This window comes from Scyliorhinus torazame, chromosome 3 (genome assembly GCF_047496885.1).
Source record: "Scyliorhinus torazame isolate Kashiwa2021f chromosome 3, sScyTor2.1, whole genome shotgun sequence".
Classification (NCBI taxonomy): Eukaryota; Metazoa; Chordata; class Chondrichthyes; order Carcharhiniformes; family Scyliorhinidae; genus Scyliorhinus; species Scyliorhinus torazame.
The window spans coordinates 308203203-308219590 of NC_092709.1; the positions used below are offsets into that span (position 1 = coordinate 308203203).

The 16388-nt window shown below is 40.7% G+C and overlaps 1 protein-coding gene across 3 annotated transcripts in view; it reads left to right on the forward strand.

The window, feature by feature from the left end:
• LOC140409230 (protein FAM53A-like) overlaps positions 1–16388 on the forward strand; it is a 148503-nt gene that overhangs the window by 24343 nt on the left and 107772 nt on the right. For all 3 annotated transcript variants that reach the window (XM_072497535.1, XM_072497537.1, XM_072497538.1), the window contains exon 2: positions 4050–4303. In XM_072497535.1, coding sequence (XP_072353636.1) covers positions 4151–4303 — 153 coding nt within the window. In that variant the 5' untranslated portion in view covers positions 4050–4150. The remainder of the gene's footprint in view (positions 1–4049; positions 4304–16388) is intronic.

Here is a 16388-nt window from a genome sequence, read left to right on the forward strand (position 1 = left end):
GTGGAATTGTGCTTATAACAAATAAGCTTTTTGTCTAAGATATTAAATGCAGACTAATTCTGTGTGGGGAATGGGGGAATGGCAGCACAAGTTCTTGTGTAGATGGATTTTGTAAAATATAAAGCTTTGTAGCACCTTTTAAATGCACTGTAGTTTAAAACGCTAGCATATTGTATGCCACACCTGTGCAAGGGTCAGTGAGTTTAATCAAGATCTCTTTAAAATGAATGATTTTTACTGTGATATTGCTCCAGGTAAGCTGTGCAAAAACAAAAAGTGGACTCTGCAAGATACAATTGCTGCAGCTTAATTACAGTGAGGTTTTACTTGAATCTTTCATTTGGACTTAATGTGGGGTATTGTGACCTTGGAAAGTGAGTTGGCCTTCCACCTGTAGAAACCAATACCAAGAATGTTTTGGAAATTGTAGAAAATCTTGATGAAAACAAAGCAGTGTGTCAAATGAGGTTTTTGCACCTAATTGAATGCGGGTGAATATACACAACCTGCAGTTTTTGTTTTATTTGACATGAAAGGCTTTGAACGAGATCTGGGGGGAAATTATTTACTGCTTTGGCAGTAGTTTTTGATTGCAAATTCCATGTTGCTGATGAGCAAGTTAACGAGTTAAAAGGGACACCGTCTAATCTTCAGATACCATAACCAACATGATGTCGATTGTAGCAAGATTTCAAGACTGCCATTTTGTGCAGTTATGACAAAAATGCATGGTACTTTCCAATTTACATACATACAAACATGCAAATTAGGAGCAGGAGTAGGCATTTGGCCCCTTGAGCCTGCTCCGCCATTCAAATAAGATCTCAGCTGATCTGATTGTGGCCTCAACTTCACATTTCACCTACCCCGATAACATTTAATTCCCTTGTTAGTCAAGAATTTATCTACTTCTACTTAACCACTCTGCCATTCATTGACTCTGCCTACACTGCTCTCCGGGGAAGAGTTTTAAAGATTTACAACCCATAGAAAAAAAATTCTCTTAATCTCTCTTAAATGTGAGACTCCTTATTTTTAAACTGTCCCCTAGTGCTAGTGTCTCCCACAAGTGGAAAAACATCCGATCAGCATCCACTCTGTTAAGTCCCCTCAGAATCGGAATCTTCTCTGTTTCAATAAAATCACCTCTCAATGGATACAGGCCTACCTTTTCCTCATATGCTAAGGCCCCCATCCCAGGTTATCAATCAAATAAACCTTCTCTGAATTGCTAATGCATTTTCTTAAATAAAGAGACCAAAACTGTACGTGTGCTCCAGATATGGTGTCATCAACCGTGGTAAAAGATCTCAACTTTCATATTCCATTCAATAACCTCAGGACACCCAGATCCCTCTGTATATCGAGAATTCTGCTGCATTCTTCCTGCCAAAGTAACAAGTTTACGTTATCCCACATTATATTCCATTTGCCACTCATTTGACCTATCTACGTCCCTTTATAGACTTATTTGGCCTATCCCCAAATTTCTTTCCGACCTATCTTTGTATCATCAACATAATTAGCAACCATCCGTCTGGACCCTTCTGAACTTGCTGAATATTCTCTTTAATGGCCTATTAGCAACAGCACATGTTAACATTTAGTGAGCTAATGGATTAAGTTACAACAGCATTTTAAATATTTGTGCCAATTTTAGACCACTATGCAAAATGTAGAATCATAGAATCCCTACAATGCAGAAGGTGGCCATTCGGCCCATCGAGTCTACACCAATCCTCTGAAAGAGCACCCTACCTGGGCCCACGACTCCACCCTATCCCCATAACCCAGAAACCCCACCTAATCTTTTTAGGTACTAAGGAGCAATTTAGTGTGGCTAATCCACCAAACCACAACTTTGGGCTGTGGAAGGAACCAGAGCACCTGGAGGAAACCCACGCAGACATGGGGAGAACGTGCAACTTCCATGCAGATGGTCACTCAAGGCTAGAATTGAACCCGAACAAAAGTTGCCGCAGTTGAATTTAACATGTGTTCAGAATTGCAAGGGGAGTCAGATGCTTGTCTGTCCATTCTGTTTTCCTGGACAGAATTTGACTAAACTACTTTTACGGCGATCTTGCTTACTTACCACAGTGGCTTTTAGCTTGGGAGTAGATCCCTTGGAAGAGTGTTGATTCTTTTTAGGCATGGTCAGAGGGTATAGGAGCTTGAATTGAGATACCTGGGTGACATTTTATGAATATCTTTTTACTGGAAACATTTGTAAAGGAACGCTGGATATCTGAATGGAGCTAGGGAGGATCCTAGGCAATGAGGTAAAAATAGACTGGTACGGGAAGTTAACCTGCTTTGCAATTATTCGAGGACTAATCTTTATTAGGGTTTGCAAGCTAACATTTTGGGATGGCATCACTGGCTGAAGATATGGCAATAGCAAATCTTCCCCTAATGTAGTTAAAGATGCTCTGATGTAAAACCAATTTCAAACATTTAGTTGGAATTAAAATATAATGGCTGCGGATGCTTCATTGTTTGACCAAGTATCTGCCAGAGATGGGGGTAACCATGCTTGAACTAGAATGTACAGTGCTATTACTTGGATCTGAAATTTTTGAAGATGTTTTATTACCATGCCTCCTATGGACATCATTGTTTTTGGGTTGAGTCTCATAACTGGAACAGCTTTGGAGGTATGTTGTGTTTCCTATTATGGGCCAGCATTCTAATCTGGATGTAACATTTTTGCAGGAACCAGGGCTGTGGAGTGATGAATGGGTGTGCCTTGGGTGCTCAGCTGGTTTTAAAAAAAGTTTCCACTTGAAAACTTTCAATGTAGCATGTAGGATTTTTTCAAATCTGATTTGTGATGTGTAGCCGCTCTAGTAACCCTACAGCAGCTTGGTTGGCTTATTGGTTCAAAAAAAATCCTGAAATGAGCTGCTGGGAGGGAAATGAGTAATATCTTCAGTTTCTTTCCCAAAAAAGGATGGTTAACACTTTACAGTGAAAGTACTCCTCCCTAGATTTGTTTCCCTTTTTTTTTGAAGGCGCTAGTTCCTTGTCCATATAACTGAAACTCTAGGTGCTGTGAGTTCATGGAGTACTTTTGTTTTTGCAACACTCTATTATAGAGCACGATCTCTTCTACCTTTAACAGTATCATGGGTAAATTTGGCCAGTTGTGAAGAGTCACAAGCTATTTGATTGAAACTGGGAACAACCTAGTCATTTTTTCTCATTCTTTCACGGGACGTGGGAATTGCTGGCTTGGCCAGCATTTTTATTGGTCATTCCTCAATGTCCTTGAGAAGGTGGGGTAAGCTGCGTACTTGAGCCACGGCAGGAAGCGTGGTGTAGGTACACCCACCATGCTGTTGGGGAGGAAGTTTTGGGATTTTGATCCAGTGACGTTGGAGGACCGGTGATGTATTTCCAGGACAGGATGGTGAGTGCCTTGGAGGGGAACTTGCAGGTGGCGATGTTCCCATGTATCTGCTGGCCTTGTTATTCTTGCTGGTGGATTTGGAAGGTGCTGTTGAAGGAACCTTGGTTTATTGCTGCAATGCATCTTGGCAATGGTACATACTGCTCCCACAGTGCGGTGGTGGAGCTAGTGAATGGGGAAGGGGTACCAATAAAGCAGGCTGCTTTGTTCTGGATGGTGTCAATCATCTTTGGTTTTGGAGCTGCACTTATCCTGGCAAGTGAAGAGCAGCCCATCACACTCTGACTTGTGCAGTGTAGTCAGGCTTTGGGGAATCAGGAGGTGAGTTACTTGCTGCAGTTATATAAACTTTAGCAAGTTGTTGCACAAGAATTATTGGAAGAAAAATAGGCCACAAAACTGGCTTTACTTAATTCTTGTTGGTCTGAACTCCAATTGAGTTTTTAAACTTTACTCTTTGATGATTGGACTGATGTCCACAATTAGTACTTGGAAAGCGTTCATGAGAATGAACTTGGGCATGGGTTAGCCTGACGTAGCAAAGTTTCAACAATTTTTGTCCCCCCCCCCCCGTATTTTTGTAAATGAATTTTTCAATAAAACCTTTAATTCTTTGTTGCATTTGTAATTTTGGCAGATAATTGAATGTACCAAAGGAAATGTTGGCTTGTGAGCAGTGCAGCTGTCGTGAAGGTCTATGAATAAGAACGGGGATGCAGCACGGCAACCCGGGAATGCATGGGGAATATTGAAACCGCACATAAAGAGCCTCCAATGCTTGTTAGTGTGAGCAGTGAAAAAGGGACAACTACCATGGTAACGCTAATCACAGAAAAATTGCAGAATCAGAGCCTGGAGGATATCACTTGCAAGGCCTACAGTATTAATCTGGTAAGAGCTTCACACACTCCCTTGGTAAACATGTATGATAGACTTGATTTGTATAACTTCTGTGCTAATCCGAGTTACTGTTGCCTTATGTTGCATTTTAATATCTTTCTATTAATGTTAATTTTAGGCATAATTATGATGAAAGCATATAGTGGAATTCCTTTAGTGTCAGATATTTATCAGAACTTGAGCTAAATAACGACAAATCACCAACTGCAACATCACTGCTTCCATCACTGAGTTTAACACTTGTATCCAGTGGGTGAGTATCCAAATTGTTGGACAATCTTGCCAGTTTTATCATCTTCCCCACTCCCCCTAGGAAGGGCATTGCAGAGTGCTTTATCTGAAGTTCTGGTTAGAGGAGTGGGAGTTTGAGTGTTGCATGGTGGTGAGGATTTTCCACCTTTGATAGCTTCTTGGAAATGTATTTTTATCTGGCCTACTTTCCCAACTTAAAAAAAAAAAAAAAATTCTATACTCATCTTCCAAAGTTAGGCTGGCAAAGAAATCACTTGACCTTGTTGTCATACTTGATTATGAGGCTATTTTTCTGTCACTCTGAGCTTGTTGTACATATCTCAAGAATGCCCTTCCATGCACAATCTTTCCAGTGGGACTCATTCCATCACCTTCAGAGGTTACTTCTACTGTGCAATATGCATGTCTTGTACATTACAAACTATTCCCCGTTTCAAAATGGTGCACATTATGCAAAGGCATGAGGCCTGCTCTATTTCTGTGCCAAATGCCATCATTGAACAGGTCTGTTGATTTACTTTATCCTATTTGAGCAGAAATGCATAACCTCCGGTCAAGCTGAGATAAGATTACAATCTGACAAATTGAGGGCAAGGCCCTTGTCCTCTCGTCATACAGCATCAGCTGACACTTGTGAATGCTAATCTGGTTTTGCATTTGTGGGGTGTTGTAGCTTTTTATTATGCAAAATGTTTATCGAGTCCAACATTTTAAATTGGGAGGGGTACATTCATAACACTTTTATGTTTTTGGGTATATTGATTGTTTTTTAATGGAAGATCACAAGTCTGTAAGATCATTGGCTTTATTTGTCTATGAAAAACTAATATCACATTTTTTATTTTGGTTTCATAATGGTAGTGAAGGCCAGAGTGAACATTTTGTCCCCTTTACAAATGATACCTGATTATCTATTGTGTTTTTTGGAGTTAGATTATTGGGCTGAATTTTGCCATCAATGGAAAATTAATGGGGCTTTCCATTTGATAGTAGTATGGTTGCCCCAAGACTTTTCATGAACTTGTATGTGGCGACTTCTGGTAATTGGAAATACATTTGTGTGGCATCTTCTCCATGGGATCTGGGACCTGTGTGCATCTGTCAGCCAAGAGTGTTTCCTCGACCAATTATTGAAAAACATTCTCACTCAAAAGAGTCTAAATCAGTAAGGTTTAATATTTAACAATGTAAAATTGTTTGCAGAGTGTGAAATAACGAGGGAAAGAAAGATGGGATTGAGAGATGAAGTCCCGAAAGATGTGCTTGGACATTCTGAATTCTCCCTCCGTGTACCCACACAGGCGCCGGAGTGTGGCGACTAAGGGATTTTCACAGTAACTTCATTGCAGTGTTAATGTTAGCCTACTTGTGACAATAATAAAAGATTATTATAAAGATTAGGCCGGCACGGTAGCACAGTGGTTAACACTTGCTTCACAGCACCAGGGTACCAGGTTCAATTCCCCGCTTGGGTCACTGTCTGTGCGGACTCTGCACATTCTTCCTGTCTGCGTGGGTTTCCTCCGGGTGCTTCGGTTTCCTCCCACAAGACCCAAAAAAAGTGCTGTTAGGTGAATTGGACATTCTGAATTCTCGTGTACCCGAACAGGCTCCGGAGTGTGGCGACTCAGGGATTTTCACAGTAGCTTCATTGCAGTGTTAATGTAAGCCTACTTGTGACAATAAAGATTATTGATTGATGAGGAACAAAGAAAAGGTTTAAATAACTAATTTTTATGTCCTCTTTAAATTGTCCGATGATAGTTAAAATTTGAAGGAATGAGACCCCACATTTATCAGTGGGGTGGTTTGATAGTAATTAAAACTTGCCGAACCATTAACAAAAGGTCATTCACATTTGAATGGGCAAGCCTTAAATTTTCTAGCATGTTTAACAGGCAAGTACTGCAACTTTGCACCCTTCATGTGTTTTAATAGTAAATCTGAGGTGCCAGTATAGCAAAGCTTGTGAAGGAACAGGGCAACCTCCTAATTTCTACATTCAACTGTACCTGTGTTGATGCTGGAAGTTGCTGTCCAATTTATAAAAAAAAAATAAAATAATTGTGAGCGCAAATAGCCTCATCTTTGATCCTAATAATAGTAATAGCTTATTGTCATAAGTAGGCTTCAATGTAGTTACTGTGAAAAGCCCCTAGTCGCCACATTCCGGCACCCGTTCGGGGAGGCTGGTACGGGATTTGAACTCGCGCTGCTGGCCTTGTTCTGCATTACAAGCCAGTTGTTTAGCCCACTGTGCAAAGTCCTGGCTGTTTAGCAAGCTTGAACAGTGACTTGAATTGAGGGACTCGAGGACCACCTTTCGAGGCTTGGATTTTGTTTGATTCAAACCATGCACATTTTTCAGCAAGTTTGTCATTCTGTTCTAAAATGCACTGTCACACCGCACATTTAGGAAACTGCTATTCTCTGCAAGTCAATACTTTTAAAGTCCATACTTGATCCTTCTTGTACAGTTTATTCCTGGCACACAGTGAATTACTTTTTAATTGTATTGACTTATGTGTAAACAAAAATGGTACATTTTGCACCGCATTTGTCAATGATTTCATGGACTAGTTTTGCTCCTCTAAAGGAGAAATTTTCCAATTTCCAATCCCCCCCCCCCCCCCCCCCCCCCTCTGTAGGCTAGTTTTCCCTCTGGTAAATCTGCTGGTGGGAACGGGCATAGGTAGAACTGGTCCTGATTCGGTTCTAAGGGAAAATGACTTTCCACACATTTGAAAGGATAAAATTGCCCAAAAAGGTAAGTGCAGGGCTAATATTCGTGCTAATGACACCAACGGGCACAATATCACCATTATGGGAAGATTTTCACTTTTTGGATTCTTCATTAAATAGAAGTAGTGTATGGAACTTATTTTCAATTTATTAGAAGTCATTCTATACATACTGTATTGTTACCTATACCCCATCAAACTAAAATCTGTACCCATCTTTTCAGCTGGATTTCTTCACTGTACAAAAATGGCCTTCATTAAAATTACAAATGATATCCTTTGTGACTGCATTTGCTGTACTAACTCTGTCTTGTCCACTGCCTTTCTCATGAATTTCGAAGATCTTGTATTCTATAGTTCCTTTCCTGATGTACCAAAGCATTTTACAGCTAATGAAATACTTTCTGCAGTGTACATGTGTTGCAATGTCGATAACCTGGCCCAATTTTGCACACAACACAGCCCCACAAAAATTATGTATTTTCTTTTTATTTTATTTTCATGTACTAAATGATCTGTTTGATGTGCTCGTTGAAAAATACTTTTCACTGTACCTCGGTACACATGACCATAAACAAACCCAATCCAATCCAGTGACCTGTTTGTGATGTTGGTTTGATGGATCATTATTGGCCAGGGCACTGAGGAGAATTCCTGTTCTTTTTTAAATAGTGCCACAGGATCTTTTATACTGATCTGAGAGCAGTGGGCCACCATTAATTGTACCATCCAAAAGACGTTGCACCCCAGTGTCAGCCTGGATTTTGTAAACTATTTTCTAACGTGGAATGGAGGTGCAGCTGAAACTGTCACCATCCTCCTCATTAGTTTGTAATTCGGTGGGATTATCTTCTCTTGGTTCCCCATATCATCCAATCTAAAACAGATTATCCCCACTGCAAACACGAAGGATGGAACAAAAGAAAAGGAAGTGGAAACTGTGAAGTATCTTTGTAAATAGTCAAAACCGATCTGTGTAAAAAGTTCTAGTTTTACTTATGTTCTCTTGTTTAACGCCCACTGTTCATATTTATATTTGTTTTGTATGCCAAAAATGCTCTAAAAACATTAATAAAAAAAACGATTATCCTCCACAATGGCTTCTCTTCCTGCCTGTCCTCTCACCTCTGGAGCCCACAAAGATCCAAGCTTGTACCAGGAAATAGTCATTGTTTACTAATGTTATACTATTGTCGAATTCTCACTGTAATGTAGCAATGTTAACCGTTGCATTTTGAGCAGGCCAATTTAAATAACTAGTGAGCTATTGGACCAGGGTTGCTGCTGCAGCAGTGGTCAGTTTCAGGGTGAAATAATTAAAGACATGCCATTGCATTGTGAATCATTCGATAACTGTGTGGGGAAGCAGTTAGTTCTGCAGAGGAAACATCTGAGTAATCGTCCTTTTTAATTGGTACAGAAACAAAGACCAACTTCTAATTATAAGGTTTCACTTGATGGCATAGCAATTGTATGGAACCAGAATGAAACCATCTAAGATTATAGTAAGGGAGTTGTTAACAGAAAAAAGAGCTGTTACAGTAGGGAAAACCAAAGTTGCATATCGGCAATAGGTCAATTAAATTTTCCATTTATGGTTTTTTATTTTTACTTCTATATAATTACATAACGCACATTTGTGCGAATGGTCATACGGAGCGAATAATTGAGATATAAAAACTGGCTGATTTGTGAAAGCTTAGTATTTTAAGCTTTGAATTGTAACTCCATGTCCAATCAACCTTCACCATGCACCTTTTAAGTGCATCTTTAAGCACTTTACTGTACCTAATAAATCTGACACTTGATTTTCATGCTAAAGAAGCTTATCGATTAGGTGAGTAAATTGCAAGTAAGACTTGTTCCTCATCTACATGCTGGCCTTTGGTGATATGGCCCTCCAATGAGTTCACCTTTCACATATGCTGACAACCTTCAGTTCTACTTCCCCGCTACCTCACTTGATACTGCTTCTGTGTTGCCACACTGCAGATCTGACATTTAGTTTTGTGTGAGCTGCAATTTCCTCTAATCGTGTATTTTAAAGATTGACGTCTTTGTCTTTGGCCCGTGTGTAAAATTCTGAACCCTTGCCAGCGATTCCTTTTTCCTGATCACTCTCTGGGTGAGCCAGGCTGTTTGGAACCTCGGTAAGTTTCTAATCCCCATAGCTGCTGTCATAAAGATGGTTGACTTACACTGCTGTAACTTTGGTTCAACGTTTGCTGAAACCCTCACCTATTCTCTTCCTACTGACTTGGGTTGGCTCGCAGTCTCCCAGTGTGTCAAATTTGAAACCCACTTTTCTTTTGAAATTGCCTCATGGCTTTGCTTCTCCCCATCTCCTTCACCTCTTCCATCCTGACAAACCACATACATATGTTCTAGTCTTTTGTGAAACCTTCCATTCACCCCAGCATTGGCAGTCATGCCTTCAGCTTGGCAAGTCCCAGACACTAGAATTTCCCAAAACCACTTGCCTTTCCACCTCCCTGTGCTATTTGTGACCCTCTTTCAAAACCCACCTCATCACCCAAACATCAGGTCTCTCCTAATATCATCTTGGCTTGACATTCATGTTGTTTTTTCTTGCACCTCTAAGTGTTTAAGGATACTTTCTGTTAAAGGCACCATACAAATGCAAGTTGTTGCCACAGTCAGCTCTGTCATAAAATAGGGATTTATCCAAAGGAGTTGAAAAACAGCCTTGTGGCACACCAGGCTTTAGGAACGTGTAGCTGTAATTTCCTTTCCACCATGCCTTAAAAAGGCAGATCTGAAAAACTTTGCTTGCAACACTAAAATTAACAAGGTGTGGTATGTGTAGGAGGTGTAACTGCAGAAACTTGGCATAATAAATTTTATGGGATTAAAAGAGAATGCAATGTTTTTTCCGTTTTGTGCTTCACTGTTGAACGTCCACAACTGTAAGATCTATATTGTGGAATTGGAAAAATGCCTGTGTCTGTTCAAATCTTAGATTGGTTTCAGAAAGGGCTGCTATATAGCTATTGCAAAAGATTAATGTGTTGCGAGCACTTTATAATTTTAAAATTTGTTTGGATTATTCCACTGCAGATATTTGACTGAAGTCCGCAAACATTTCCTAATTCTCATTTGTTCTTTGGATATGGTGAGGCTGGTAAGGGGGCATTTATTGTGCATCTTGTGGTGCTCTGAGAAGCTGGTGCTGAGCCGGCTTCTGGAACTGCTGCAGTCCTTGTGGTGAGGTTCTCCCACAATACTGTTGTGTTGTGCATTATAGAATATTGTTGCAGTGATGCCAAAAGAATAGCGATACAGGTCAGGAATGAGCGTGACTTCGGGTAGGCTTTGAAGGACATGATGTTACCAGAGCTTTGAGAGTGCTATTCTTCTCGGTACAAATTCTGGCAAAAGGAGCTAGAATTTAAGTAACCTTGGTGAGATACTGTAGATATTGTCTTTTGCACCCACAGTGCGAGATAATTTGTAGGGGTTGATGGAGTCCACTGGAATGGAGGTGCACCAAATCGGCAACTACTCACCAATAACCAGACCATTTGTTGATCTGGACCTCATTAGCAGCCTTAATCTAAACCGCTTAACTAGGCCCGATGTTAGAGAATTTGTATGTGCGTAATTTCTCTTGGTAAATTGAGGGTTATTACATTTGTTTAATGAAGGCTATATTTTGACAGCCAACCTGGTTGAATCATATGGTCTGTCATGTTGCAATTTTTGTGAAGTTGCTGTTCTGAGTTCACTTAGTATGTTCAGCAATGTACCCAGGTTTGTGCCCAGTGGAAGAAACTAAACAGCGTTGCATTGCTGCTGGGTCTGAGGAGAATGTTATCTTCACCTTGAACGCTGGTGACTGCATTAGGAAAGCCTATGTGTTTGCAATTGACAGCAAGCCCCTAGTACAAAAGCACTTACAAACCAGTTCTTTTGTGACTTTAAATGGTATATATTCATTCAGCAATGTTTATTTTTATTCTGTTCTTGCCCCCCTCCTCCCCCCAACCTTTGCTCTTAAATTTTTAATGAGGCCAAGCTTTACATGAGACATAGTCCCATAAATAAATTGCTCAGCTGGTTTCATTCATTAATTTGCCCTTTAATATTAAAGTTCTATTTCAGTATGTCTGATTTATTAATATTCCTTTATACATTCCATCAATTTTAGAATATACACCCAGGCTGGTGCAGTTACACTGTCACACTGCCAGTGAAAGAAAACCGACATCCTAACAGCTAGGATATCTACAACATCAGCTTGCATTTACATGGCACTTTGAACTAGAAAAATATCCTAATGTTGATGCCGAGCCAAAGATGTCTTAGGAGATGGTGACCAACAGCTTTCCCGGAGTTGGGTTCCAAGGGCGATCTTGGAGAATGGAGCCTGGTGTTGAATTCAACAGTGTTGGACTTTGACTTCTTGAAGGCACACTCACCTCTTGAGCAGAATTGCATTGAGCATACTACCATGTTTTTACCCGTAACACTACAACTTCAGACTTCCCATCAGCAGTGCCATAAGTAGTTGTTAGTAATTTTATAAAACAGCAATTTAGCGTTATGGTTCCATTCATTTTCTTTTGTTCAGACCAGATCACTCCGATTTCTGCACTACATTGCGATAAAATGAAGAAACTCACCGTTGCACCAGAATAAGGCCTTTTTAGATATAGCAAGTCCTCGCTTAAGTTTTAGTTGTGTCCCTGAAAAGTGCAACTTTAATGAAATGACTTTAAGCCAATCAGAATTTCCCATTAAAAGCAATGTCAAAGCTGTAGTTGGGTTCTGCAGGACCTTTCTCATCAGGAAAAAAACATTAAATCATAATGTCAGTTGAAATATTCTACGTTGCTAAATTTCTCTATTGGTGAATTAACCAACATTTAAAATATAAGAAATGTGGTAACTTTCTCCTTCTCTTCAGTTCACTACCAGTCCTGCTTCCTGGAAACTCCTGCTTGACAAACATCCCACTCCTTAACCCACCCTCACTGCTGACCCTCCGGCTCCTCCTCTCTAGATCCCTCACTCAGTGAGGGTTCCGGAGATGCAAGCTGTGAGCTGTAGAGTTGAAGTCAGGGAGTGGCAGAGTCTGCTCCAAAATGACACTGATTGGACATTGTGGCTTTATGTCAGACCAGTACAAAATGACTTTAAAATGAAATTTGTGATGCTAAGTGAGAATTTGCTGTGTTAAATGACCAATGTTAAGACAAAACAAAATAAAACTGAGCAATGTAAAACAGATACTTGTTATTGTAAGATCAGGATTTATTGGGTAGCCAGAGAACTACCACTTATTAGTCTTTGTCCATAATATCTGGTATATCCACCCATGTTGTGAAATTATTCACTACTATCATATGGTTTTGTGGGGGTTTAAAATGCTATCCGCTTAGGCATCAACAGAAATGGCATGAGGATAGGAGCATAACTGCAATGTTGTTTACACCCCCATTAAAGCATCTTCGGTAGTAAAAATGGGAAGGCAGATTATCCTCTGAATGGCCATAAATTAGGAGAGAGGAATGTGCAAGGGATCTGGGTGTCCTGGTACACCAGTCGCTGAAGATAACCATGCAGGTATAGCAGGCGGTAAAGAAGACAAATGGTATGTCGGCCTTCATAGCAAGAGGATTCGAGTACAGGAGCAGGGATGTCTTTCTACAATTATACAGGGCTTGGTGAGGCCACACCTGAAATATTGTGTGCTGTTTTGATCTCCTTATCTGAGGAAGGATGTTCTTGATTATTAAAAAGAGGCAACAAAGGTTCACCAGACTTTATTCCTGGGATGGCAAATGGCAGGCCGGCGTAAGAGGAGAAATTGTGTCGGATAGGATTGTATTTACTGGAGTTGAGCAGAATGAGGGGGGATCTCGTAGAAACCTATAATATTCTAACAGGACCAGACAGGGTAGATGCAGGAAGGATGGTCCCAGTGGCGTATGTGTCCAGAACCAGGGGTCACAGTCTGAGGATACGGGTAGACCATTTTAGGACCGAGATGAGGAGACATTTCTTCACCCAGAGGGTGGTCGGCCTGTGGAATTTATTACCACAGGAAGTAGTTGCGGCCAAAACATAAGTTTTTAAGAAGCAGTTAGATACAGCACTTTTGTGGGAGGGGAGCGGGGGGGTGGCAGGATTAGGCTATTGAGTTGGATAATCGGCCATGATGATTGGCTGAGTAGGCTCGAAGGGCTGAATTGTCACCTATTTTTCTAAGTTTCTTTCTTTATCAGATACATAATGATTAATCTGATCAGTTCACACATGCCACTTATCATTCATGGTATTTTGAGATTAGCCTCCTAAATTTAACTAGGAAATTCCTTGAACCGTCATTTCTCTCTTTAAAATTTTCTCGGTTTGATAAGTTTGCCAAAAGTGGAAAAATTGACACAGCTGAAAAGAACTACCATTTTTACCCACTTGCAAACCAAGGATGTTTATCATTATCATAGAATTTACAGTGCAGAAGGAGGCCATTCGGCCCATCGAGTCTGCACTGGCTTTTGGAAAGAGCACCCTACCCAAGGTCAACACCTCCACCCTATCCCCATAACCCAGTAACCCCACCCAACACTAAGGGCAATTTTTGGACACTGGGCAATTTAGCATGGCCAATCCACCTAACCCGCACATCTTTGGACTGTGGGAGGAAACCGGAGCACCCGGAGGAAACCCACGCACACACTGGGAGAATGTGCAGACTCCGCACAGACAGTGACCCAAGCCGGGAATCGAACCTGGGACCCTGGAGCTGTGAAGCAATTGTGCTAACCACAATGCTACCGTGCTGCCCATTCCAATCCCCTGTGATTGGAATGAGAAGGGACAAGCTAAATATGACAGATTTTATTGCAGCCAGACTAGGGGAAACTCAGTTGTTCTGTTGGCAGCCACAGGGTATGATTTTTGTTTTGTGCAGTGAGAAAATGGTCTGCAGAGTGCTCAGATAAAAATAGGCTGGTGACTAGCAGATTCTGCAGTGGCAATTTAAGTGACTGCATCATTTCTATGTGGTAACTTGCTGTAGATCGCAGAAGTGGTAGTTCAAGTGTGAACTATGTGGAAGTTTAAAAATCTGGTGTTGGGGTTTTGACAGCCGCACCAAGTTGCTGCCACACAAGACCCTCTTCAATAAAGTAGACAAATGATATTTTGTTAGCCTGCGGAAATTAAAGGCAGTCAGTGAAGATGTTGGATTAATGAAATGTTTGCTTTCTTTTCATAAAAGTAACTGCAGTGCTCAACAGCAGATAGTTATATTAATGTAGAAATAGAGACAACTTCTGTTTACTTTTAAAATATTTTCTTAATTTTGGAATTTACCCAAAGCATTTTTGACAGTGGTTCATTGATTTGGTGGTGTGAAAGTGGACTTGGCCAAAGTCATTAAAATTCTAAGATGTTGAATTTGGGCAGAGGAATTGCTCACTCGCTTGTTCAATGGAATAAATGGTGACTTCAAGAGTTGAATCCATCGAGCAACCTTTCACCCGTCATTTCGCCCAGGCAGCAACTCTCTTATATAATATATATCTCCTATAATATATATTTGCGAAGAGGAGTTTAGACATTATAATGTAGTTTTATTGAGATTCTCTGGTCTCGAACTCCAAGTTAGATTTTTCTCGAATTTGTCATATTTCTATTCTCCACAGTCTACGTTTAGTGAAGGACCTGAATATACAAGTTGCTGTTTCATCCTTGTGTGAGCAAATCGTTTTCTACCACATTACAGATCCAAAATTGATCAGGTCGGACTTCTCCATCGGTGCTTTGAAGCTAGCAGCTAGAAATTTTACATCATTGTTACACAACGTTTTGGCCTGAACTGCTTTCTGTGGTAGTGAATTCCACAGATTCACCACTCTCTGGGTTAGGAAATTTCTCCTCACCTCCTTCCTAAAAGGTTTACCCCTTATCCTCAAACAATGGCCCTTTGTTCTGGGCTCCTCCACCATCGGGAACATTCTTTCTGAATCTACCCTGTCTAATCTGGTTAGAATTTTATAAGTTTCTATGAGAACTCCTCATTCTTCTAAACGCCAATGAATATAATCCTAATTGACTTAGTCTCTCCTCATATGACAGTTCCACCATCCCAGGAATCAGCCTGGTAAACCTTTGTTGCACTCCCTCCATAGCAAGAACATCCTTCCTCAGATGACACCAAAACTGCACACAATATTCCAGGGCCTCACCAATGCCCTATACAATTGCAATAAAATATCCCTATTCCTATACTCTAATCCTCTCACTATGAAGGGCAACATACCATTTTGCCCCTTTACTGCCTGCTGTACCTGTGCGTGCGCTTTCAGCGACTGATGAACAAGGACACCAAGGTTTTGCTGAGTATCCACCTCTCTCAATTTACACCCATTCAGATAATCTGCCTTCCTATTTTTGCTATCAAAGCAGATAGCTCCCATTTATTCACATTATGCTGCATCTGCCATGCATATGCCTGTCCAAATCCCACTGAAACATCTCTGCATCCTCCTCACAACTCACCCTCCCACCCAGACAAAAGGGGATTAGGAACATGCTGATGTTTTTGGACTTGTGTGCAAAAGTCTCCCTACTTTGACACATCATTTGTGCACCATGCTATTTGAGTGATCACCTGGGTCACCATAGAATAATAGAATTTACAGTGCAGAAGGAGGCCGTTCGGCCCATCGAGTTTGACACCAGACTGACAATTTGTCACCTTAATTGATGAAACACTTTTCTCTGCCCAGAGACGATCACAATGTTGTCTTCGAAGGACCCATGAATTTATTAAAAGAATGAAGTTGCAAGGTTCACTGTTTACAATAAAATAGTTTTTGTTGCATAAAAATTGAAACATATACATAAGCTACACCTTATCTTAAATAGTCAGACTGGCCAAGCGTTCACTGCTAATTGGTGACTCCACCACCTATACGTGCAGAGTCAGCCCAGCCAATTTGGCCAGGGATTTTATCAAGATGACCCTAACTGATAATCTTGCAGACCTCGGGACATTTGCAGTTGAACCGTACACTTCCCTCTGGACCAAAGCTTATCGAGCCACTCAATAC